Source organism: Aptenodytes patagonicus, chromosome 3 (genome assembly GCF_965638725.1).
Source record: "Aptenodytes patagonicus chromosome 3, bAptPat1.pri.cur, whole genome shotgun sequence".
In the NCBI taxonomy this organism is placed as follows: domain Eukaryota; kingdom Metazoa; phylum Chordata; class Aves; order Sphenisciformes; family Spheniscidae; genus Aptenodytes; species Aptenodytes patagonicus.
This window is the reverse complement of record NC_134951.1, coordinates 68,140,127-68,167,358: the sequence shown is the minus strand read 5'-3', so window position 1 is coordinate 68,167,358 and position 27,232 is coordinate 68,140,127. Positions and strand designations below refer to the sequence as shown.

Below are 27,232 nucleotides of genomic sequence, written 5' to 3'. Positions count from 1 at the left end.
AAGCCTGCATACTTAACTGAGCATACATTGCACCAAATGGTGCTAATGAGGGTGACAGCCCTTTTAACCCCCCAGTAAATCTGTCCTGGCTAAGTGAGTTGTTGGATGGGGACTGGAGGGTTCAGCGCCTTGTAGGATCAGGCTGTAATCATCATTCTCTCCATGGCCTAGAGGTATGTGGACAAATACTTCGGGCCAAGCTGGCTGGAACTCGTTACAACTCCAAGCCCTGTTTAGTTCATACAAGACCTGCTTTCTAGATAGCTGAGCACTTGTAGGTTTGTCAGACCCATAAGCCACCTGTAAGCGCTCAGTACTACTGAAAATGCTATTTGTATGAAACGACAGCCTACAACCATGCCCAGTGGCACAATCCCTTCTTCCCAGGTAGGATGGACGGCACATACGTTTTCCTCTGAGTTAGCTGACCTACTGGTAGAAAAACATAAATCAAGTATGAGCAATACCTAATTGAATCCCCATGATCTGTAGTTTGAGCCATGAAAAAACCAGAATATTAGACCCCCCCACATGACCCACAATATTTCATGGTTTTCACATCAACTGTGAAATCCATTCATATAATGTCAATTAGGTAAGATTAAGGAGTAAGCTTTATCCTAGAGGAATGTTTGAAATGAAACAAAAAACCAGCTTCCAAGGTTAGTTACATGATGAAGTAAGCTGTGTCATTTGTTAACTGCTGCAGTGGTTTACTGTGAATATATTCCTCCCACCATAAAGCTCATGCCTCTTCTTAGACAAAATACAACAAACCATTAACATTAAAAAAAAAAATCCACACACAGAAAAGAAGCAAATGTTTTTCTTGCCTCGTGAGGGTTTGAAAGCTCTGTGCTGCTGCCTTCTCGGACTTTCCACTGTCGTCACTTTGGGGGCGTGGATAAGGTGAGTAACTGTTTGAGGGCGGATTTAGAAAGAGAGTAACTGTTCCAGGGTGGGTCTAAAAAATGAATAGCTGTTCAAGGGAGCAACCTTTGTGGAAGAGGGGTGATAGGGCTGGCCACAAACTATACGCACACGGGTTGGCGTGGGCCTGGGTTAGATTTCTCGTGGTGAACGTTAACAGAGAATCTTTACCTAGCACCAAAACTGCAACCACGTGCTTGAAAGTAGCCTGTGAGTAGCTCCAGTGACTCCTTCATCACTGAAGGCAAAGATGCATCTTAACACTTTGTTGGATGGAGTATCATGATATTGATGTAGCTAGAATACATTGATTTGATGCCTTATCTCTCTTAACTATGTACCTCAGGGACTAGAATCTCCTAGAGTAATAAAAACCTCAAGGCAGAGAGGTACATAAAAGAAAAAAAAAAAGCCCACTATATCTTTTGCATTAAAATATTTAAAAAACTGTGCAGCCTCCTATACAAGACTACAATTAAAAAGGAAGGTGTATAACTGCACATAAAAGTGGCTACTACATAGTGGGTATGTATTTGAGCACCCAAAAGTGTTTGGGAAAAATATGGTCCCTAATTTCCTCTAAAATATGGGAAAATAAACAACTGCATTTGAGAGGTGCTGAGATCTCAAAAGCAGATTAGCTGATGCATAAACTTGCAATGATGCTTAACAACATAAAAACCTTGCCACTAAAAGCTACGGAATCAAAACTGAAAATGTTTGCTATGATTATTCACACAATGGCACACTATTTTTAGAATTAATGCCTTGACACTGCAGTTCATAAGAATAGTTATATCCAAATTAAGAGTTATGTCCAAATTAAGAGAATACCAATAATCAACTTTAATTATAAAAATCTGCCAGCTATAATAAACAATGAGGTTAGCACACTGTCTTAGCAGAGACAACAGCTTATTTAAATTGGCCAGGTAAAAGGAGGTCCTGAAAAAATGCAAACTTAAAGTTTTGTGCAAGTCAAGATAATGTTGAGAATTTTTAGATAATTCAGTATTTTTTAAGATAGACATCACACTCCAGTGTCGCTAAGGAATTTTTTGGCATTGGTTTTATCTAGCAACAAGGAGGAACTTTCTGAGGAAAGATGAAAACTGTAGACTAGGAAGGCTTTTAACCAACTGACTTCCAAATCTTAATTTCACCATAACTCTGCTTAGCTGACTTCACTTTTTCCATGCTTATACTCTCATGCCAGTGCCTCAAATTCCTACCTCCTTTCATTGCTTTTCAATCCTACAAAAACATAATAGTATTACAACACTATTTAAGGACCTAGCCTGTAGGAAAGACTACTAAATTGTAGCTAATGTATTTTTCCCCTAAAGCGTAAGAAAAATTGAAGAATGAAACAAAGCAGTTAAATAAGGTCTCTCAGAAACACAAAAATACTGCTTCTGTACTGGCTGGTCTCAGAACTGCACCTGTCTCTTTTCTCAACTCAAATCTTAACAAATACTCAAATTTCCTAATGTATTCTTCAGGAATTATACATTAATAGATGCTATACATACAATGAATAGGACCAGTTCCTCTAACTTCATCATCTAATTTGTGCGTTGTTGGTGCTAACGAAGGAGTCCTAAAGTAAGGACTCAAATGTTGCCTATAGAGGCAGATCAGACTGGTGTCTCGGAAGCTCTCCAGGGGAGTTCCTACGCCAGACGTGTTTCAACTTTAGTAAGTCTCTCTCTATACAGGTCTTCAAACTCACGCCTCTCTCACCTACACAGGAACACAAGTCCTCACCTCAGGAGGACTGATGGACTTTTGCTTAAGATCTGAGGTACAAGTTAAGAGACTGTTTCAGCTGGATTGAGTCTCACACCAGGTGTCCAACTGAAACATGATCTGCACAGATCTTGTGAGAGCATAAATTACACCTCTAACAGCCACAGCTCTATGAAAACACCAGAATACCTCTTCCAAGCTATATTAATACAGTAACTTGCTACTATATTTTTCCATGATCCCTTACTGAGTGGCATCTTCTAAGAATACTTCATGAAATCAGACTGGAAACATGATATACGTTTTTGAGTACAGATTTAGCCATGGGGGTGGCTTTCTTAGAAAAGTGAAAGGTCTTCCTCAAGTCCAAGACTAGGTATCTTTTTAAGAGATGTACAACCCAGAAATTAAGGACTTAATGCAAAAATCGAGTTATATTCTTCCATTTTTCTCACTGTATTAGTCATACTGAATGACAACAAAAGCCACGTTTAGCCTTAAAATCTAGAAGTCTGTCAGGTCTACCTCTTCCAACACATGTTCTAAAGGGATTTGACAGGCACAAGAGAAAAGAAGTGGTATACTCATGCACGAGGGAACAGGTGCACAAGAGTTTGAGCTAGAGTTCTAGTCCTGGTCTTTTGGCATAACCTCACTCTTTTTCAGGAAAAAGAAATCCCTTGTGACAGAAAGGATGCTTTTGAGCACCTCAATTAGGAATGTAATTAACATTAATGTCCCCTTTAAGGTATCTCCATTCTGTGATCTAACATGGCCAATGTTTCTTAAGAATGTCATCTACCATCTTCCTGAGTTAGGGCTTATTTGAACGGCATTTAAATAGGATATCAGGAGTATCAGCTTATTCACCCAGCTTCATATCTAAATTATGTTGTATGATGATGGGAGGCATCCCTTCTGACTCTGTGTGAGTTTAATGTGTGTAAGAGAGCACAAATGAATGAAGCAATGATTAGGAGAGGAGCAATAGGAAAGGCAATTGTGGTGAATTAAGTTAAAGAAACAGAGAAATATATTATAACAAACATTTCCACTTTGGCCACTGTCAGGAAAAAGAAACCCTTCTAAAAATATATATATTTATACACATTTTAAATATACTATCAACAGGACAAACTAGCCTTTGCATGTTTTTTTGTTTGATTGACCAAGTCAAGATCCCAAAGGTTCTAACCCTGAAAGAACTGCAGGTATTTAATCTCTTAAAAGGTAAGATCTTTAACTATTTTTCACTTGGTCTGGGCTTTGAGCTTTGCATTTCCTGTAATGATAGATAGCAGTATTAAGAAAAACAAAAGAGTGAAGAAGAGAGTTGCTCCTCTTTTCTTATCCTTTCAAGAGCTTACTGCTGTGCAATTTTTACCACCTTTGCAAGGCTGGCATTACTAATACTAATGCAGTGATGTACTAAGCTACTTAAATCTCTTTCAAAACAGGTGATGGTCCTCCCCACACCCCTTTCATGCTAAGGGGCAACCCCAGCCTCTCTTTAATGACAGCATGTGCAAATCTTCTCAACAGATCTCCACAAACCTGTGAAGAGGTATCTTACTACAGAAAATTCGATTTCTCTGTTGACTGAGGATGTAATCCAGAGCTTGTTAAGAGTTAATGGATTGACCTCCCTTTGAATCAGTGCCTGTATATTCAATTTGCTTTGCCCTAAATGAAGTGTGCTGCTGTAGAGGAATGTGCTTTGTAAAGCACAACCCTCCTCATTCTGGATATGTTCTCTGAAGATGAAATCCTACAAAAGAATCTGTGTACAGTGCTGTCACAGTGTGCGTGCTGGTTAGACAGTAAATATTTGCTTGCAAACCTGAGCAGAAGGTTGAAGAGAAGCTCTGCAGTGCTCCATCCACCTCCTCTATGCTGGGAAGAGCTATAAGCCGAGGAAGAAGAGCTTCAAGTGACTGGATGAACAGCCGTGCACTGTGCTGGTCTGCTTCTTGGTTTTTCAGCAATTTCAGAGAGAGAGCAGCAGTACGTAAGGACCTGTGACCTGGACAATCCCGTGGCATCTGCTCCTCGTCAGCCAGGGAGCAATTGTCAGAGCCTATGTCTGAGACATCTGACCTGCCTGAGTCCTTCTCTGCTGCCATGGAATACTGATCACATGAATCAAACTCAGTCCTAGAAAGATCCTGGTCATCTACACTGAAGTTACTTTCACTGTATCTGGATCCATAGGACCGGGTCTTGCAATCAACTGATAAGAAGTTAGTTATATCTGGATAGACTATGGTGTGGCTTCTCTGAACAACATCTGGCTGGTCGATGGTTTCGGACTCTGGTTCTCTGTAACGTATCTCTTTGCTTTCGTGTCCAGCTGGAGATGGCAGTGAGTTTTTTTGACTTTCTGGGTTATCCTCTGGAGTTGTCTGTCCCATATCCCCTTCCAAAGTGGTCTGACCAGTGTCTGTGGTAACGCTAATGCTAATATCAGGACTCTTCTCATTTCCTGATTCCCAGGCAGGATTTTCTGAGGACAGGATGCGCCTCTGCCACCTAAAGTCGGCATCATTGATCTCCATGGAGTCCCTGCTCGTCTCGGTCCCATCCTTCAATTCTTCTAAGCGCCGGAGCAGCAGCTGGATCTGCTCTTCACTAAGGCCCCTCCCTTGGCTCAGCTCATCTAATGCTCCAAGCAGGGCAAAGACACAGGACACTGAAGCATAACATGCTTCAATACCACCTTTGATGCACGCTTCTGTCATCCCGTCCATGATACTAAAATTAAAACAGTTTATTTAAGTGATGCAGCACATACAGTGAGCACGTCACTATTATCCAACACCATTCCTCCATAACCAGTAAAAAAAGAAGTGAAATTATCCTGTAAGACTACTCCTGAGAAAGACAACTAGTATCAGAACAAATTATTATGTCTCCCATGTGGACACGGACATTCTGTGAAGGGAGTGCCAACCAGGGAAACAGTTACTGTGCCTTTGTAGCAGCATGCACGGCATGTTTTCCCTTACAGACAAGCACTTACACTGAAAAAAACCTCAACACCCAACTGAAGCTACATTTAAAGCCATCTGTGTCCTGAAAATTATCTTATCTACAAGATATGATCTTTATAAGAACTGAGAATCCTTCCTGCTCAATCTGACAATGTTTAAATTTTTTATTACCTCCTTTGACTTCATCTTGGAAATGTACCTCTAAATAAGCACACAGTTATTTCAGTGCAAGGTTAGGGACCCAAACACAAGAATTTCCAGCTGTAAACCAACATATTTGGGTATTTTGGCAAACTCCACAAGGTAGTTTTCTATGCCTTTACAAACAGGCCCAGACTGATGACAAACCAGTAAGAGCTTTTACCCCTCTTCCATTTTCACAGCTTATTTAACCAGGGAGATACCCTGGCTCATATTTGGGTATGCTTCTGAAGGTACAACTGTTTAAGTGTCCTGTGTGCACAGGTTTAAGAGAGAAGAGGCTACAGGAGGAAACAAAGCGTACAGCTTGAGAAGATCCAGATGGGACTTCCTTTTAGAAATAGACCTCTTCCTGGATTCTGACTCAGAAGAGCAGGGCCCTGCCAAATCACAAAGCCGCCGAGGACTGCCAAGTATCTGAAAGGAAAGGAAACAGAAGTTACTAGAGGATTATCTAAGCATTATTTAAATACAATAAATGAGTCATAGTTCTATCAAGCCCTGGAACCCGAGGTAGCAGTACTGTAATTTCTCACAGCAAAGGAAAACAGCACACTGATGTTTTACTTACTAAAGCTACCTTTCCTCTTTTTAAGGGCAGAAAAGCAGATAAAGAAGAGCAGAATATTCAACAAGAATCACATATAGAATGTTCTCCAGTGCTTTACACTTTTGACTGAAAATGTTTCAACTGATACCGCACACAAGACAATCTTTATGCCTAAATATAGAGCAAGTATCTTGCATTATATTATATACACCAAAGGGAGCCTTTCTCTTCAGTCACCCAGTTACAAAGTGATAGAGTCATGCAAAGATAAGCAAAGTGATTCCTTCTGACTCAACCTGCCGGGTGACATCCTGTTAATGTCCACCAGGAAATACAAGGAGAAGGCTTTACAAACAAGCCCATATTAATAAGCAGAAAGAGGCAACAGATATGTCCTGCAGGAAACAACATTAGACTGAGCTTTTCCTAAAACTTCAATTGTCATCTTGCTATTGTTTAAAATTAGAGGAAGACAAGTGCCAGGGTGACTACCAGTTCAGACAACAACCCAGTGGGTGGCTGTGTGGTGGTAGGAGAGATCTTCAGACACAGAACAGCCTAGGTACATGCAAGCTAGAACAAAAATCCTCTGACAGAGATCACTGTTCCTACAAATCACGTAAGTTGCTTTGTGTTCCACATGAGAAGAAAGCTGCACATGTGAAATGGAAAAGCCCATGATTTCAGCTGCTGCTCAAAGAAGTCTCAAAATGTTCCAGTTCTAGTGCTGTCAGAGGCACTGGCCAAGAGGCCAGAATGGAGTGGTCTTGACATGGCCACTTACGACATTGGCAGCTTTCTTGTGGCTATTCTAATAAAGCTCAAGGAAACTGTATTTCAAAAACCTGGCACGTAATCAAAGCACATATTCACCTTAATGCCTGGAATACTACAGTGTGAAGATGAATGTCTCCTTCTAGCAAGAGCAGAGAGTGGGGAAAGATGCCAAAGAAGTTGAGAACTGGATCACTATACTGTATCTCACCCAAAAGAGCAGTCATGACTCAGTGATAAGATCTGCTCTACACAGTACCACAGCATGAACACTGACGGAGTTGTCATAGCAGCTTGTGTTATGGAGACAAATATAACTATTACGACTTTGTAAAACTAAAAATATTTATCAGAGTGGCTTTGATGTAAACAGCTGTGCTCAGAAAGGGTGATTTCAACATCCCTAGTGCTAAGGTATGGAATGGACTGGGATGCACCTATCAGCAACATTTACTGTTAAATAAACATTTTGCTTTACATGCCTGGATTTGCACATGCGATTACCCTACCTCTTTCATAATTTTGATGGCTTCTACTCGGTGCTGAGGTGGTGGGTAAAGCAGTATGCGGTGATAGAGAGACTGCAGCACAGGCTTCATGGATTCCACTGACCCCACCAGTCGAACCAGTTCTGCTGCAATATAATATATGGTCCGTGCAACTGGCCCACTAAGGGCAGGTGCTGTGGAGGAACAACCTGAACCCCGGCCATGATCAGAGATCCCTGAGGAAGGTGAATCAGCCTCAAGGCAGATGCTGCTGTGGGCAGAGGTGATAGTTTTGTCATGGATTGGATTTCCCAGAATTACTACTAGGGCTGGACACAGTTGCTTCCTGAGAAAAAGAGAAAAGCAGCAGATGGTAACTGAAAAAAAAAAATCTCACAGGAACAGATTGAAAATAGCCCATGGTTAAATGAGATACACACTCTGGTTTTAATGATCAGTCAACAGCAGTGGCTAGATAGAACAACAAATTACGCCACGCATTTTTCATCTCCCAAGCATCAGCATGTTAGTACATATGGAAATACTTTTGGGTGCTTTATAAACATGGTACTGATTTTGCAAGTTCATGTTGCTGCACAGTGCTGCCCTTTACATGATAGCGTGGCTGCCTCTTTCATTGGCTGCAACCTATCACAAGGTAGAAATTCTAGGTTTCTCCTGCCAAGTGTTTCTTCTTCAGTCCAACTTGGGACCTTTAAAAAACCTGACCAAACAAAAACCAATCTATGTTAACTAGGAGGCCTGATGTTTCATCACTGAACTGCACATGCCTGTATTTTAGAAAGCACCCTTAGTTGTGAGCCTCTGTTCTGCTGGCTTTTGAGAACGTAATTAAAGCCCTCTACAGTAACTCAGTGTGCATTGTAACTCTTCATATGCCACTATACTCTAAAAACACCATCCTTTCTTCACTGTCTTTCTGCATGAATACTCAAGTTAAGTGATTCCACACCAGCAGATCACTCTTCTGTGGAACCAGAGCCAAACCCAACTCAGCACTTTGCTCCATTAGCTGTTATTTCAGCTTTGCACTCATGCACTTGATGTTTTACTTCAGTCTGCAAGACCCTAATTTAAAAAACCAAGTGCTGCATGAGAATGCAGTCCCAGACCTGATTTTCACCCACATGCCTCAGAGGTTCAAGCTGGGGCCTACAGCAAGCACCCAATGACGAGTAATGATTCACCATAAAAAGTAACACATTCTTATAGGTAAGTACATCTTATTTTCTCAAGATTTTAATGCAGCCCAGAACTTTCATTGCTTCTCTTAATGTGCCTGCTAAAACAGCTCGTTTTCCTGAAGTCACAGAAAGAAAAACAGCTTTTAATCAGACATCAGACAATGACTTTGAGTCTGCTTATTCCATTTCTTTCTCCAATCAGGTACACTTCAAAACACATCAATTCACTGCTTAAGAAACGTGCCTGTCTCGAAGCAGGCGTAATCACAGGTTGCAACAGCAACATATTCCCCACACATCTTAGTCCCATCAAAGTGCTTCTGTATCAAACTACGGAGAACACTGTCAGAAGAACACAGAGCTAAATCTTCTGTCTCCTCCCTTCTTTATCTTCTGTTGAGAACTGACTACAAAGTGCCAGCCAGAGAGAAAGTTGTGTGCATGTAGGCAACAGCTCCTTAAAGAACACAGACAACTATCAGTTTGGTACGCAACTTCACTAGACAGCTAATGGATTAGTGTGTACTTATGCTGCAATATATTCAAAATGATGTTTGCAGTTTAAACTGTTTCATGTCTTCCTAGTGGCAGTTTTGTTTTGGTTTTCCCCCCTCCCACACTTCATCTTAAGCATGTAGCTGGAGGATGAATATTCCCTGGCAGCAATGCAGGTTAAGAAATCCTGCCCCTGATGGCTTGCCCTCATGATACACAGTTACAAATACAAACACCTGTAGATTTGCAGCGTAAACTGGATCATGAAAATGATGTAAATTTAAAATAAAACAGGAAGCATTTTCTTTTAACCGAGATCATTTCAGTGACCTTGCTTATAGGATGGCCCCACAGTCAGTCACATAAGCATAAACAAAGGGTTGGGTGAAATTCAAGGGCAGAAACTTCTGAAATGGGTTTGCCATGAAAGAGAGAATTCTGCTCTTACGTTAGAGCTCCCAGAGGCCTCAGCACAGGGTCTCTATGCAACACTGCCAAGTGTTATCAACCTGAAGACCCTCCAGTCCAGCAGCCACTGATTTTCCTGGGACAGCAAGGGAAATTATGGGTGCCTCTGCATGTTGCATCCTTAGAATTGGGCCCAAGTCAAACACTTCCATTTCAAAAATTACAGGGTAAAAGCACAAGAAACACATCTGTCATTAACAGTCACATATATCTTTTCTTAACACAATCATCCGCCAAGGTCACAGGATGGGCAGGGACTGCAAGGAACTGCATATTAGTTACATTCTTGCTTTATTACTATGACTCAGTTATCCATATGCTATAAAAAAAGCACTATTGCAAACAAAATGAGGGAAAAGGATTATTTCAGGTGCTCCAAGGTGATGATATCAAACAATTTAGAGGTAGATACGAACACTAAAGACATCATGCCTTTCTGGTGAAGCGTATTAAAAAGAGGATTTCTTGATAAAGTGGAAGCACCACAAAGGCCATTTAGCCTCAGCCCTTATACAATGCAGGTCATAAGCATTTCTGGTCACCAGCACACCATCTGACATTAATTCTGCTTATCTTCCTGTAGTACTGCATCAGAGCAGTAAGAATCTCTACAGCACCCTCCTAGGGTAAGCAGAATATTTGTGTGTTTAATGCCACACACAAATCCGAACAATTGCAGAAAGCGTAAGAGATTTTCTGTTCTGGCTAAATAAATTAGACTTCATTACAGTGATAATTCACTACAGGGATTTAGTGTGCTAGCTGAGCATGAGGTCCTAACCAATCTTATATGAGGCACGGAATGAACTGATAGTAGGTTAACAGCGAGCTCTGCTCACATCTGGAGATTTATTACAGGTTTGGTTGCATGGCTGGGGGGAGAAGGTCTTTTTATACTTACAAACTGAATAGTTGCATTAGTCTTCAGATGTACTCACCATATTAGATCAGTGAATCCTTTGTGCTGGTGCATGCTCGGAGAGGAGCTGTTTAACATGGAGAGGATGCACTCCAAGTAAAGAAGCTGAAGTTGCCGATTGTCACTGGCAAAGAGAAAAGATGCCATTCACGTCACAAAGATTATTTAATTTTCTAAAATAACTACATTAGTTCACTTGAAAAAATATACCGCAGTTTACAGCAGTGATTTATTTTGATTCTTCCTATGGATTTACAATGGTGTGATCACTTTTATCATCCCATTTATTTTGTACTGACCACATGCAGCTATCTGCTACTTTTTGTAAGTAATAGTTTAATTAATCAAACTTCAGAGTGAGGAATTAAAAAAAAATCTATGTGAAAAAAAGAGGAAGAAGAAAACAGAAATAATTATTCAAATTCAGTCTAAAAACTTGAGGAGGAAGCAGCCCTTAAACAGAGGAAAAGGAGACAACCAGAAGATTTTGGACTATTGGATAGTTTCTTCAGGCAATCTGAAGGGCATTTAGGCTGCTCTCATCTGGTTATATTTTCTCTTTTCTTGGTGACAGCCACAATGGTCAAAAGTCAATGTCTACAGGCAGAAAGTCACATGATGACATGGCTACCTTTCAGGGCCTTGCCGGTTACTCTGTCAAAACCATAAACACAAAGTGAGCTTCATGAGAAAGAATGTGAAAGATCCTGTGGACACCTGGAATTGATGCACTTGTAACATACAATGTGCTTGTACCTACTCTCAGAATTAGCTGCAGGATTCAGGAGACAAGCAAGGCTGAGGTCTGCCTTATGAAAGGAGTTCCCCATGCCAATTGCACTCACATTCTGGTTTTCATTCCTAAGACGACTAGGATTTAATCATTCTTTTTTGGCCCAACATGAGAGCTGGATGAATGTATTTTCTGATGTATTATGGTAGGTAAAGGAAGCTGTAAAGAATGGATTTATCTTAACTGAAATTAAGGAATGAGTGGTTAAACATTGGAATAGGCTTCCCAGGGAAGTGGTTGAGTCCCCATCCCTGGAAATATTTAAAAGACGTGTGGATGCGGCACTTAGGGACATGGTTTAGTGGGCATGGTGGTGTTGGGTCGACGGTTGGACTCGATGATCCTAGAGGTCTTTTCCAACCTTAATGATTCTATGATTCTAATGAGAAATGTCTGCTCTTCCGTCACTGCCTGAATTCCTTTTGTTCACATAAATGAATTTTCATCCAAGTAGAACAGTACCTGTTTCACATGCCATGCAGAAAATAAGGAATCCCGAGGCTTGAAGCTAGGTTTCTAACTCTGTGCTATGGAGGGTTTAAAACTGCTGGCTGGTTATATATTTTAGAGGTGATAGCCTTTTCCTCACAACAGTCCACACCCATCTGGAAAGATACACACATTCCAGATACAATTGCCTTCTTTCCTGACAGCTTTTCTTACAATGCATCTTAATGCAGATCATCAACATCTTGCAGTTGACACTTGCATGGGCATGCACAGGGCATCCCTGCACTCTTGATTGCTCTGATGCCTCTTACTACCAAATTGTTTTCCTGTGGTAAGGAATGAACATTGCAGTCCTGCACACCTCAGCGTAGCTGAGTGTGTTCGTATCACTGCTGCCACAAATTCCAGAGTCACCAAAGTCACCAGTGGCCCCGAGAAAAAAATTCTCCTCCCTGAACTCTTCCTCATCACTCATAGCTGTGCCTCCCTCAAAACCAAATTCTAAAAAGCTTGACATTTAGGAGGACTTAAAGTAATCTTCAGACTAAGGAATCAGAACAGGCAGTATAGCATACTAAAACCTCACTTCACTGACCTGGAGGTTAGAAAGTTAAGTTGCTGCCAACAAAGTGTTTTGAAGGAGATACCAAAATTGGCCTTGAAAGAAATAAAGGCTTTTCATTCATGGAGTTAGTTCTTTAACAAGCCATCCTAATTAAATTTATTTTCCTCAGATTCAACCAGATTCCTTTACTATGCTTTGTACATAATTAGAGATCCTAACAGTCTAGGTACATAATTACAAGCATGAAGTAAATCATGGCTCAGCAAGTATTTTTAAGTCCTCTGAATTTCTTATTGTACTTTATCTACAGCATGCCTCAACCTGTTCTAATTCAGTACAGTTTTATGGGGAGCTGGGATTGTAGATCTTTTTTTAAAAGACTTTAGTGATTTTGAGAGATCCTGTCAGGTAGTTTAGTTTTGATATTTCATAACCAGTAATTCAAAGTGATTATCATTTGGTGGACAATACTTATCAGATGATAGCTGTTTATAGCTTCACATGTGGGCAAAATTTGATACAAAGAATTAATCTTTCAGCTGGTTTTGCCACTTGCTATTGTTAGAGACACACTTTGAAAATCTTTTCTTATTGTCCTGTAACTATGCACACAGCTAAGAAAAAAAGTTCCTTTAGAAGATTCAGAAACATGCTTTTGTTTTCCCAAATGCTGTCACTGATTAAATAATGCTAAGTAAGGCACTCTTCCCATTCAAATCTTGCTGTAATTAGAGACACTCATGGGAGGAAAGTCTATAGAAGAACTGCACACAAAGATGTCTGTGCTGTCTTCGGCTCTGGTAGCTCCTAAGCCATAGACTTTCTGAAAATGGTAGAGCACATAAAAGGAAGTACCGACGCATGCTTGTTTTGTATTTCTCCCATTTCCCCGAGTTCATCACAGGCTACTTTCAGAGACATACAGTCCAACCAAAGAGACAACGTTATGCTACATTTAAAATAGTTTCAGATTGGCTTTTTTGCTACCACTCAGGTGATTTGCAACTGGCACTAGTAGCAAGTTAAATCTTATTTTACTGATATAGAAACAATGTCGTCAAGAACGAACTTGTTTTTCCCTTAAAACTTTCAAAGTATTTCCAGCTTGCTCTATTTCTAGCTTTTAAATAATTGCTGTATAATGTTTGCATTGCTTTTAGCCAGTTTGTCACCTCTAACACTTCAGGCTTTTTTTGGCTCATTTCTTAATAGACCATTAGTTGAGCCATGCTAGAATGCCACAGGAAGTAACTTTTAACTCATGAGTAAGTATTTACTGATACAGTACTGGCCAACAAGAGACTCTAGTATTTTAATGCAGTGTAACACCCTACGACTGCCCATAATAACGGCACTTTAAAAGTCAGGCTCATGCATTTCCAAGTAGGTAGAGTGTATGATATTCCTAAATTTAAGGAATGCTTTGGTAATGCAAATTATTTCAATTAGATAAATGCTGCCTTTCTAAGAAGGACATACTAATTCATTCTGCATATTAAATGTTTCTGTTTTTAAATTTTCTGTTATTAAATGTTTTCTGGTTTTTCCCTGTCTCTTGTAATTGTTGTTCTCTCTACAATGGTTGCTTTCAAGCCAGAAAAGAGAACTTCTCCTTTGACAAGTATTTTGCTGCTCTGTGGGAGTTACTTATAGATTAGATTTCCTGGAAGCTCTTTAAAGCTGAACAGTGCACAGAGAAGGCAAATCAGCTTCTCATCTCAAGTGATGATTAAGTTAATGCATCATGAACAATACTTCCTCTAATAAACACTTCATTTCAGCACAGCTTTGCTCCATAATCCCAGAACTACAACAGTACAAACACATGTATCAGTGACACTCTGAATCTCCAGGTAATAAATTCAAATTATAAACTGAAATAACTCACTTTATGACAGCCTGGAGCTTCTCACAGAGCACAGTGAGGACAGATACAACATCATCACAAAGCGACTCAGCTGAAGTACCTCCAAAAAGGACAAAGATCAAAGGCATTACATATGTGCAGCTGGATTACAACCTCAGTTCACTGCATAGACTTTCAGAGTTGGTTGGAGCTTCTAAACAATGAGCAGGGCTGCCAAAATTCATAGAGAAGATGCAGTAGGAAAAGTCCTAGACTGGAAAGTGATCTCCACACAATGAAAAAGCAGTAGTGTTAAATCCGGAGAGAGCATTGATTGCTTACACACATTTACAGAAGATCAGCTGAAATCCAATTCAGATAATAAAATAAGTATATAAATAAATAATAAAAAAGGGACTGGCTCCAGTACTTCTACATGGCAGCTAAAATTTCTGTATCTCTCCCTGTAGTTTGTCTCTGCTACACAGCTTCTGATGTCTGACCAGGTCCTGAACTTAACAGGGGACGCTTGTGCACTTCAAAGATTTTAGCCTCCATCCACACAAGTTCTCCTGCAGAAATCCAATGAGAAGATCAAAAGCAGGGATTATTTTTACCTATCAGGGAAGATGGTGGAAGTTAACCCAGAATAGGAGTAGGAAGAATTCTCTTGTAAAATAATAATTTGGCAAGCGTGAACACACCTTTGCTAGTGATGTGCTTTCAAAAGCTGCCGTTATAACCGCATCTCTGGCCTGAAATACAGTAACACAAGCATTTCCAGATTCCACATCCTACTCTATGAATCTGTTTCAATTTAGGAAGTAAAGCCACTTACTAAAACTTTCTCCAGAGCACTGAAACTCCTTAATTACAGAAGTTAGCACCTTGAAACAATCATTTATTACTATGTTGAGTGCAATGCTGTTACCATGGTCCAAATGAAGACACAACTGAAAATACCAGGAACTAACAGGGCTGTCTCAGTTCTTGCCACAGGTAACATCAAGCTATGTAGAAGGTAAGAAATCCTGAAGATGTAATTCCTGTGACATCAAACAGTACTGTGCTGATGAAAGGAAAGTGAAGAATAAAAAAGCTGGATTGGAAGGAGTCACTAAAAAAGTGGTACAAATACCTTGAGTCTTGAATTTCTGCAAGGCGTCATGGTTTTCAATTGTCTGTTGAGGAAAGACAACAGTGGTGTAATCAGTGAAAGCAGTAGAAAAACACTGTAAAAGCAGTACTTTAACAGCAGAGCTTTCTTAACAAATCCATGTCCTCTATCTGTTTTGAGTTTTTTGTTTGTTAGGTTTTTTTAAGTGAAGCTTTTGCATAACATTTTCAAAAATTCCTTAAGATCTGTTTTAACAGTCATTTAGATTTAAGGAACTCACATCTCATTGAGCTGAACTAGGATTTGTAAGTCCGTAAGGGATGTCCTACACCTAAAAAACCTCAGTAATAACTAGGCATGTAGGTCTCACTGAAAATAACTGAGGAAAGCATAGTCTGGATTTCACAAAGTACTTAGAAACCAAAATCAATTGAGTATTAGAGCGTTTATCACATTGTCATCGTTAATGTTACAGTGCCAACACAATTAATGGCAGTCAGGAAATGGAAATGACCTCTTACATCATTTGGTTCAGCTGCGGTATAGGATTCTTCCTATCAGTGCACTAAGGGTCAAGCCAAATTCTCCTCTCAAGCACCACCAACAAACTACCAGGAACTAAATGCAGCTCTCATACTTTCACCTACTCCTCAGCTAAGAACAGAACTAACAAAATTCAACTTTCAGACCCAAACTGAAATATCAAAACTACTGGTTTTGGCTTGTTTTGGGTTTTTTTTGTTTTTTGGGTTCTTTTTGTAAATGTTTTGGCTAGTAAAATTAATCTACTTAGCACAGACAGAAGATAGGTTTAAGTAAATTGATTAATTCTGTTCTGCAGTTGCTCATTAGGATAAAAGTAATCTAGTCTAATAGTCCAAAATAGAATTGATCATTTTAACCCAAAACAGATGTAAGGAAAATAATCTGTACAACTACAGTCCTTAAAATTTCCTAATAAACAGAAACTGACTTTTACAAATAGTACGTTTTTGATAATACGATAATATACAAAGCAGCACGGACGAATGTAAGAAGCCAATGTAATATCACATGTACCCAGAACATTTACAGTTTTGCTGACAATGTGCTGGGATTTCATCCAAACAGCTCTCATGGATTTTAATAATGCAATAAATAGAATATATTTTTTTGCTAACAGCCAAAGACTTTAATAAACTTAAATTATCTTCTACAAAAAAGTAGAAGAAAAACCTCAATTACACTTTCCTTAGTTGAGCATTTGTTTTGATTATTTGTCATGCAAAAACTTTTGGCAAGTGGATTTCAGTGAACCTCAGGAAAACACGCAAACAAAATAAAGAATGGAAAAGGAAAAGGCCAAGGCAGCCTGACATCAGAACAAAGCCTCTTTTGTTTAATGGAAGGAGAAAAAAAATAATCAGCCAAGTAGAGCTGACAACGTGAGAGCTGCGTTTCCAACAGACTGCTCTGAGGCAGGCGCGGAGTCAGAGCCCAAAAAAGCTTTTTAACAGGATTAATTGTGGAAGTGTCAAATAAAAGCCATAAGGCACAACAAGCCAGTACAAGACACTGCAGCCATGGACGTGGAACCATTTGTTGATGCCAGAAGGCTCACCATATTTTCTTGCTTTTGTCGTAACTGTAAAGTCAAGTCACTCAACATTTGGCTGAGGGTTGCCCGCACAGCGGTGTTAATGCTCCGCTGGTGACAGCTAGATACATATGTCTCAATGCAAACCTGATGAGGAAACAAGATAGCAGTACATAGATATGAACTGTAACTTACCAGTAACACATTTTAGGAGGATACCAAGGTCTCTCGCATGCAGATAGTCAGCCTTCCTTACTATTTCATATTGCTTTATTAGCACATAAAAAGTTTTCAGCAACATGGAAAACCGAGTAAGTAGCATCTAGAAGCAGCATGCAATTCATCAGTTAGTCTCACAGCTGCAGGAATGGTAAGGCAAAATTGGCAAAGTCTTCCTTCCCCTTCTGTCAAACCCAAGTGATTTTGGCACTTGCCTTGCTCTGTAGATAGTTCCTTCCCTAAATGCTGCCTCGATTGTTCATTTCTAGATACTTATTTGTAACTATCACTCTGCAAGTCTGTATCTGCAATGTACATACCCTCCAATTCTTTAAGGTTGTTGCTTCTGTTGTATAGGTATTTTTCAGTTTTTCTATAACTAATTGTTACATACTGCAGCACATCTGAAAGCCTAATACAGAAAATACAATGTGTTTTACCATAAATAACACAAATAATTGCCTTTTAATAACTGGCAATCAACCCGAGGGCTCCTCAGCTCAGAGATCCCACAGGAGCCAAGGTAGCAATGAAGAACACTGATGGATCATCCAGTTCCCAGCTCCATGCCCAGCTGCTCGCAGTTTTTTGACACTGTGCTGTGACCAGAGTCGTGCTTGACTTTTGCCCCCAGATGCTGTTACACAAATAGTCACCAAAGCATAATGCAGCTAGGATCCTGGGGACAGCACACTGCAAAATGCAGTTTCTATCCCTGATCAGCTTTTCTGTGGGAGGTGTTGGTCTCTGGAAGAGCTGCTATAACTGTAATAACCACTGTAACTACTGCACAGTAACTACTAAGTGGCTAACAGTCTTGATGGAGCTGAGTGGGTTCGCGACAGCAATACAATCTTCTCAGACTGTGACCCGAAGAAGCAGTTTTGGTCCTTTGACCTACACTGAGTTTTATCATTAACAATGACCGTAAAAGAAAAGTAAATGACTGTTCACATACTTTCCAGTCTTTGTGGTTTTATTTTGCCATCATTCGGATATATAGCTAGTGAGAAGAACCATGAATACAGATTAAACTAGCTGTGGGGAAAAAAGTAATTAAAAAAAAATAGTGTAAATTATATGCATGAAGAGTATACATAAATGCATCTGGTGTATGTTTTCGAATGAGAAGGATATTACACAATGTAAAGCCAATTTTATAGTTCCCTAACAAGGATGAGTTTTTAAGAGGGGAAAAATAGAAGTGATCTGATTATATAGGCTAATCAGTACTGACACAGGCACATGGACAAGACTTGATAGTTTCTAACTCGTACTGAAATGAAACCAAGCTATTCCATTGACTAAGAAAGAAAGGCTGTAGGCTCGAGGCTATAAAGTTTACGATGAACATGTTGCTGGCGCATTTCTGCATTTGTTAAGAGTGGAAAACAACATAGGTATGTTCCTAAGACCTTTTTGACCTCCTCACTTTGGGTGACCTCACATCTCAGCATTTCAATAAAGCCATGAGTACAAGAAAGCATGACTGAGTTTCTGGGATACAAACTGTATCTTAAGTGAGTGATCTAAGACGTCACACATGGAAGCCACTTTATTATGGCTCTTGCCTTATTTGCCTTATTTTCTCTTATTTCCCAACTACACTGAGAGATAGCATTCCAAAGCTTTTCAAGTGTATGTATATCTCTCATTATCTCATGCTAGAAACACTATGCAAATGACATGAAGTGAGCCTGATTATCTCCTTTGACAATACACTAGAACAGGTTACAGTTGAATGCATTTGCAGGATGTAAGGGACCGAATCAACAACGTATCTCTTTCTTGTTGCCCTTTTTCAAGATTCCAAGATCCCCCAAATAATAACCCCCCAAAATAAGGGATTTTATTTAGCTTGAGATCAATCAGTCGGTGATGAAGATGGTCTTGTAAGTTAAAAGAAGGCCTGGACCAGCTCTGCCCATCATTCAGCTATCACCTGAACTCCAGTGGACAAAAATCCCTAAAGCCTGTTAACCATGTACAGCCCTTTGCAGAGGCCAAACCATTCCAGTGCTGCTGAGATCATTCTCTTGAGCTGTAAGTCTTTTTCTAGAGTACCTGAATTAATTGATGAAATACCATTCTTAGAGGTAGGCTGACTTTCTGGAAAGAGCATGGTTGATCCCTCCTTTTTCTCTCCCCTCCCCATGCTGGCTAATGACCAACAGTACTATCCACTTGAGCTCCGATCTTACAGAAGGCCTGTGTTCTAAAATGGCTGGGCAAGGTACCTTTTGAAAAGCCATTGATGAAGAAGCACCAGTAAAAATGCAAGAGCTCAGGGCCCCGAGGAGGTGTGCAATGGACATTTTGATCATTTCATGCATTCGGGGACTTCCAGCTCTATGGCATGCAAAACACAACTAAGAGCAAAACACAGAAGGGTTAGCCAATGAAACACAACAGAGTCAAACAAAACAAACCTCCAAAAGGTAGATGGGAGTAACAAAACACATATAAAACCAAGCAACAGTCAGAGCATAAACTAAATTTTCTTGCAGGGGTTTAGGCAAGCATGGGAAGGTGCACACAGCAAGATTTAGTCTGTTTTCAATACTTAAGCCACAAAATATAGTACTCCTCATGTTGGATGCTTCTGTAATTTGAAGCTGATAATATTCAGAAAGATTTGGAGTGCCATTATTTTTTACAAATGAATTGAGAACAATCAGGCAGAGCAAAACAGCCAGACTGTATCCTTGTTTGTCAGAGAGTCCTCAGAGAGTTCTACCAGTAACACAAGCAGCACCTTTTCAATTCTGCAGTGACTCCACTTTGCTACAGAGGGTGGGTTTGGAAAACTAAGGGACTGACTTGGAAAGATATGCCAAATAGCAGAGCAGAAAGCTCCTCTCCGCCACCTTTCCCTTAGAGCAAGTCAGAACAATAAATGCTGAGGCTAAGGAAATGCTGAACTCAGAAATAACTTTCTGTTTCCTGCTGTTACAGAATTCAGATACAAAGGCATATTGAGTCCAGCTGTTATAGCCTTTGCCTTACCTAAAACCTGGCCAGGAAGAACCTGAGGAAGCATGTATGTGCCTGGCGGGACTTGCTAATTAGAAAGACCTAGGCATTCACCGAGGCAGTATTTTCTCGACTTGCATGGGGAAAATAGCTGTAACTCCAAACACACCAAATACAAACACACATGCTCTGTATTACAGCTTGTTCCAATTCCCTGAAGGAAATGAAAGTTTTGTTTGCTTTCTGGCACACCTCATCAGCCTGCATCAGGGCTTCTGTTCATTTTAAAAAAAAAAGACAAACTATCATTGTGCTAACGTGTACCACTACACTAGCAAAGGTTTTTAAGAGCCAGGCTAGCCGTTTGGGAATGAAAGTGAAGTGCAACTACCAAGAACAGCAGGGTTTAACTCCACTCTATGAAAGAAAACTGCCATTTTTCAGGATGCTTTAAATGAATAACAGGCCTATTGTTATCCAAATTTACAGAGAGAACAGAAAGTATGATTTCTGATACAGCTTATAGCACACAGACCATGACCGATGGACCATTTTCCCACAGTCTTAGGCAGTGCTCTTAAAGACTGAAATCTGAAGGGTTTAGAGCCATTAAATGCTTTTCCCAGTTAGTATGTTGTCTAAGCTAGAGCTCTTTAACTACAGCAAAGAGATGCACTAAGCTGAATTCATCAGCTTTTGCCTTCCATGTTAGAAAACCTGCTAGGAAAGACTGCAGCAGGGGAAACTATCTGTATTTTCTTCAGTTTGGGACACTGACCTAAAGAAGGTTTAGTAAAACTTAAAAAGTTGTGGCTTGCTCTAAATACCAATTCAGTTCATCCTTGCTGCAGCATCTACAGGTGGGGCTTACAAAAACTTCCAAATATAGCCATACCTTATGGATTTGGAAGTCTCGCATAGCACAAGAGAAACCAAAGTCTAAGCTGTGCATGACAACTGGAATGAATACTACTTTTTTTTATCCTATACATGTTATACACACAAACTGTTTATGTTGTATCCCTGCCTTTTAAAGCCCTTTTGTTACAAACTGGCAGCTGTTTTCTTTGGTTCCCTGTTATCCCATTCTCAGCTTCCAAGGGACAATGCAAGGTCAATTTTATTCCTAAACTTAGAAAATACAGTGGTAAAGTTAGCTTATTTTTACATGGGGCTTTTCTTTTTTACAAAATACCAAAACCTGAGAAGGAACACATCTCTAAATGTCTACATACACTTGCAGTATAGGACATGTATATAACCTTTACATTGCTCCATGGACATTAGGTCTCCCCATACCACATTAACAATATAATTTTATAACATATCGTGCACACAACAGCGCATGCTGCACAGGAGGATTAAGTGTTCCTGTGCATCTTCTCTAAACTGAGCAAACAGCCTCATGGCTTGCTACACGCTGTACTAAAAATATCACCCATCTACAAAGGCTCACTTAATAGACCTGCAGGTATGTTTTTCTACAGCCAAAGCTCCTTTGCAATTTAATTCAGACTAAAATCTAATGGAGTAAAGGGAGAAGAGTGACTAATAGCACCAGGACAACACCATATATTTAGAAGTGTAATAAATTTTTTACTTGGATGTATTAGGAAAGAGATACACACAAGGCTAACAAGGCACATCGTGGCACTTGTGCTAACATGGCACGTTATAGCCTACACACCTCTCTTGAGGAAACTTCATTAGTTTTAGACTTGCACCAGGTAAGGAATCAGCACAATGCCGTGTTATAAAGAACTCAAGGGAATTTTTTTATTGCAAAAGGCAAAGCAAAGTAAATATGAGGAGTAGTAAATACGCAACATGGTAGTATACAATTGTCAGTCAGTTTCCAAAAGTGCCTTCCCATGCAAGCCCAACAGCTCTGCCCAACTTGCAGCTATTTCTTCACACTAGATGTAAGGTAATACCAGTCCTTAAGATGGTAATTGTGATTTGAACTCGTTCAGTTTCAGGGTATGTATGGAAGACACACTCTAGGTAGCGGGGGAACATTAAGTGACACAAGCAATAGTACAACAGAAGCACTTACCTCAGCAATCTTCAACACTGAACTCCCATTCAGCTCAAATGTGGAGGTATATGTTATACAGAGCAAGACCTTGAATCAAGAAAGGGAGGAAGGAAAAAAATTAAGGTTCATCTGTTACTGCCTCCCTTCCCCACCCATGTGCTTTTAGCCACAGCTCCTTCCATTTTTAAAGCAGACATCAGAAGCTTCTTAGTACCACGTGTTACTGGGATAAAGGAGATAGCACAATCAAGTCGCACAATCAAGTTGCTTCCTCCTGAGAAGTTGCAACTGTTGGCCCCAGAGGTACAGCTCAATGGACAATTTATTACTGTCTCCTACGTCTGACCACGGAACAAAAGACAATCCAGTGATCAACTCTGGCCTTGGACTCAACAGCCAGAATCCATTCATATTTTATCCACAAGCTTTGCATGATTTATAATCAGTCCTTCCGTTCATTTCTATCAGTATAACAAAGGAGGAAGGAAAAAATGCATACAAGTTATTACTTAGGTGACACAGATACATATGTATTATGTGAAACAAGCCATTAATTACTGTTTGACATGAGGACTTCCCAGCCTAGGATATTCCCAATAAGTGTATTGTAGTCACCTGATAACGAGCAGCTAAAAAACAATTCATAAGCCCCAATTCATGAGGGAAGGCTTGTCCTGTCTTGAACTCAGCAGGAGGAATAAGAACTAAAAACCCCGTCCAACACCTTACTTTGAAGAGAAGGGGAGTGGGAATGTGATGTGATGTGATGTGATCTACCAGGGGGTAGTGTGGTGGGCGAGTGGGGAAATGTGGTGAGAGGTGCTGTGGTGTAATGCCTTTAGTGTCTGGATATGTCCTCCCTCCCTCCCCATCTCCCTTTCCAATCCCTCCAGCCCCATGGAAGACTGAGAGAGTCTGAGCTACTTACTGTCCTCTCTCCTTCAAAGCATAAAATCCCTCCAGTGCCGGAATTTATGCTTTGCTTGGTCTGAAATAGTCTGAGTTTTTTGGGATAAGTGTACCAGGAAAATATCAATCACACTAACACTAATGTATTGGTTCCTATAACTTCCTCAGCACCTAAAAACTACTGTTCTCTGCTTCACAAGGCAATTTGGGGCATCAGGTAAATTAGCATTACTGACTGTTAACCATTTCTTTTATTTATTACATGCTTCTCAGTGGTACTAGGTTTTTGTTTTATGGACAGGTTCTGTGCCAGCTACCAACACACAACACCCTGGGGTAATCTCCTTAGCCTAGAAAGCAAAACAACCAACCAACTTTGCTACAGTGTGTCTGATCAGAGCTTTCAAATAAACAAACAAAAAAAGGAGGCAAAGGGATTCATGTTTGGGAAGATTATTGACCTTAGGTCCCTGTAAAAGCGTCATTTTTCTAACCTTTTATTGCGTTGTGCAGTTTCCACATTACAGTGGAACAGTAGAAAATTGTAATGTAACAACTTGAAGCAGCAAACTAGATCACCTCTCAGGTGCAAGCTGTATCATCTCTCTAGGTAGTGAAGATCTCTAGAACCATCTCAGAGCCTTCATAAAGAACAAAAAAAATGCTGATCTGCGGGTTAAGAGAAGCAGACAATTCTAATATAACACCACTTAGCATGCTGCAGCCACTGAACACCCATCATTACTATTGAATCTCTGCTTGGGAGAATACTCCTCTTTGCAGTTATTTTGCACCAGGGAGGGGGAAAAAAATCCATTACTGGAAAGCAGGCATTTAATAACTGTAGGGGAATTTGAACTCTCCGTACAAGAGAAGCTTTGAGCATTAGTTACTTCTCTTACAGGTACAGACGGAAGAGTCTGTCCATGGATGAGTGTGCCATTTTTCTGGAGAAGGACATTATGGTTCTATGACATAAATAATCCCCTTCGCATTTTGACAGTCAGACTGAAAAGCTTCTATGCACTGAAATGCACTGCATCTTCACAAATGCTTTTCTCAGCATAAAAACTGTATTTCACTACAGGTTGTCACACCTTACTCCAAGGTTGTTTTTGTTTGCTTCTTTGTTTTGTAAATAAAATACCAGTCAGGAGCTTGATCCTATTCTTATGGGAAATGTTTCTACTATAAAAAGTGTCACAAGAAAACCATTACATAATGGCAATTTTACATTTGTCTTTATATGTTATTTTGCCCTGACTCTCACTCAGTCCTTCATAAATGGAAGCTGAGTAATTTGGATAAATACTAGAGAGAACAGAAAAGGGTGTGCTACTCTTCTGAAGTACAATAGTCCTAGACTATAATCTCTTTTTCAGATATTTAGTATTTAGCTTTAGAGCAAAGCAAAGTTTCTGAAACAATTTTCTTCTTCATAGCTTCCCTTTTCTATGAAATCAGCAAAATGGATATTTTCATCTTAAAAGTGTTACATAGCCTACCTCGGTATTACAAGGAGAGATACAAGCTATAGAGCACTAACACTTGAACTTGACAGAGAAGGAAATCCGTTCCTAATTACAAATTATTAAGAATGCTGCACTTCATATTTCTTGATATGAACTCTGCAAACTTCTCTGCAATCTGCTGCATTTGCTGGCACGTGGACAGGTGCCAGTGAGGAGGAACAGTGATACCTTTTTTTTCCTGTCCACAGAACAAATCCTACAGAATAGCTGAAAAGTAAACAGTCAATTATAAAACCCCTCAATAATCTCATTTGGTTAATAAGTACATAAGTTATGAGGGTTGTTATTTCCATCTGCTGCTCAGCCTACACCTGCAGAATTTAAAACTTCAAAACTGAACAATTCTGTTCGGCACGAAGTGAATTCTAGACTATTGGTCAGCCTCGCATCCAGCCATTGGGCCCCACCTTGTCAGCTAGTAACTACCCTGAAATTTTATTGACAATTCTAATAGTTGTAAGAGCTCAGCAGCTGGCTAAAAAAATATAGTCAGTATTTAAGGAAAAACTGTGATTTGTACTCTCCATACACTGCTGTGTAAAACACAGGTGTAGCACACAGTTCATAAACCCAGAGACAGAAAACTGTCACCTCCCACCGACAAATCTCTCCTTACCGTGCTAAGAGCCAAGATGGACAACCAGGCCCATGACTAATCTTATTCAGCAGTTTGTGTGTCCTGATTTTCCCTACTTGTAAAACCTCATTTGCTTTATGTGATTTTCTGCTCTCTTGTACCATCTTGGCTTTGTACAGTTTGTTAATACCTAACGCTTTCCACAGATCAAAACCTGGAAGCCATATACTACACAATACATGGAAGTACACACCAGTTCAGGCATTCTTCTAAGCCCTTGCTATTCAAAATCTCTTCTCCCCCTCCTTTTTTTTTTTTTTTTTTTTAAAATTTCCTACCTTTATAGAGCTGAACTGTGAAAAGTTAGCACATATATGCCTAATCCTTTCTGTCACAAGTGCCAACAACCTGCTTGTAACAGGTGAATGATAGAAAAGTCAGATACCAAGCGCAGTAAGGAAGTGATGATCAAAAACCTTGCTATGAAGCAATAGGGAATTTCAGCAAAAAGACTGCTAAGTTTTGACTGCTACTTTTTGTATAAAATGAGATGCAGGAACCTACTAGCTAGAGAAAGGGCATATGATCTGATGTGATCAAATGACAGAATAATAACAAGTTATCAGCCAGCATACGCTTGGCTTACTCCACTTGCTACTGTCTTCCCTCACAAATCATTTGTGAGATCTGAAAGATGGTCTCTGACCAATGCACAAGACTGCTCTCAGCTATGATTTCCATCAGCGCTGCTGCAGGGCTCATTTACAGTCTTGGCGATGCTCCAGACACTCAACTCGTGTGTCTTCCCATTTATGTGGAACAAACTGGAAGACAGCAGGCTTCTCTTTTAGATTACTGGATGAAAAATGGGATTAAAAACAAACAAAACCAAACTTAATCATTCAGATCCACTAAAAACACTGTCTCCAGACAGTATATCCCATAGGCTGCTTAACTACTCATGACACTAACTCAAGCAGTCTGTATTAAAAAAAAATAAAGAAAAGAAAGATAGGTTTTCTTGGGCAATGACATTTTGTTTTTGCAACCACTGGTAGTGGAAGCAGAAACAAAACTACAAAGCAATTCCTAGTAACATCTTCAGTACAAAACAAAATTGAAAACCAGCTTTTACTGTGTGTTACTGTGATGAGATCTTAATTGGTATGGACTCTAAAACACATTTTTTTTTCTTTTTTTTTTTTTTTTCAAGAAGGACCTTACATGACTGTAGAGATAAGTTTCAAAGTCACGCAACCTCCAGGATGTTTTAATTGGCTTGCATTATCTTGCAAATGCCTGGAGGAGATCACATTTCCACAAACATCTTATCCATAATGAAAGTATTCATTTTAATTACTGTTGAAGCTTTGTCATGGAACAAGAAATACAGTTCCTATTCCCTGGAGTCCGAGGGTACCAACTGTAGTATAAGAGCACATGCACAGATAGTTTTCAAAATAAGTAGAAACAAACAAACAAAACAAAACAAAAAGGTGATTCTGATGATATAATGAAGGTCAACTGACACAAAATGTACAGGATTTGAATTGCAATGTAATTAAACTGACATTACAATGTCTATCCCATATTTTAAGAGAAGTCTCTTAAAGAGGGAAAAAGAGGGAACATTTTTAGATTGTAAGACTGCTAAGTGTTGCTAGCCAAGTTCCCCAAGTGCTTAGCACATATTTGTATTAAAAGGCAATTCTCACATTGAAGAGCTTATGGTGGAGTCACATCAAATAAACAAGGTGTGTAAGAAACCAAGTAATATCCCCCAAGATGGAGAAAGAGGGAAAGGTACAAAGCTTTAAAGCAACTATAACCTGTCATCACCTGAGGATGCTTCAGCACTTCACTGCATT

The 27,232-nt window shown here is 39.7% G+C and overlaps 1 protein-coding gene across 7 annotated transcripts in view; it reads right to left on the bottom strand.

The window, feature by feature from the left end:
- The window catches only part of ARFGEF3 (ARFGEF family member 3), a 94,127-nt gene that overhangs the window by 31,791 nt on the left and 35,104 nt on the right, over positions 1–27,232 (bottom strand). For 2 of the 7 annotated variants that reach the window (XM_076333696.1, XM_076333702.1), the window contains exons 5-14: positions 22,365–22,433; positions 19,573–19,704; positions 17,141–17,263; positions 15,562–15,604; positions 14,466–14,544; positions 10,789–10,893; positions 7,704–8,028; positions 6,175–6,287; positions 4,520–5,430; positions 834–917 (exon numbers count right to left, since the gene is read on the bottom strand). In XM_076333696.1, the coding sequence (XP_076189811.1) occupies positions 834–917; positions 4,520–5,430; positions 6,175–6,287; positions 7,704–8,028; positions 10,789–10,893; positions 14,466–14,544; positions 15,562–15,604; positions 17,141–17,263; positions 19,573–19,704; positions 22,365–22,433 (1,984 nt within the window). The remainder of the gene's footprint in view (positions 1–833; positions 918–4,519; positions 5,431–6,174; positions 6,288–7,703; positions 8,029–10,788; positions 10,894–14,465; positions 14,545–15,561; positions 15,605–17,140; positions 17,264–19,572; positions 19,705–22,364; positions 22,434–27,232) is intronic. The other 5 variants (XM_076333698.1, XM_076333701.1, XM_076333697.1 and 2 more) reach the window with 4 other exon arrangements.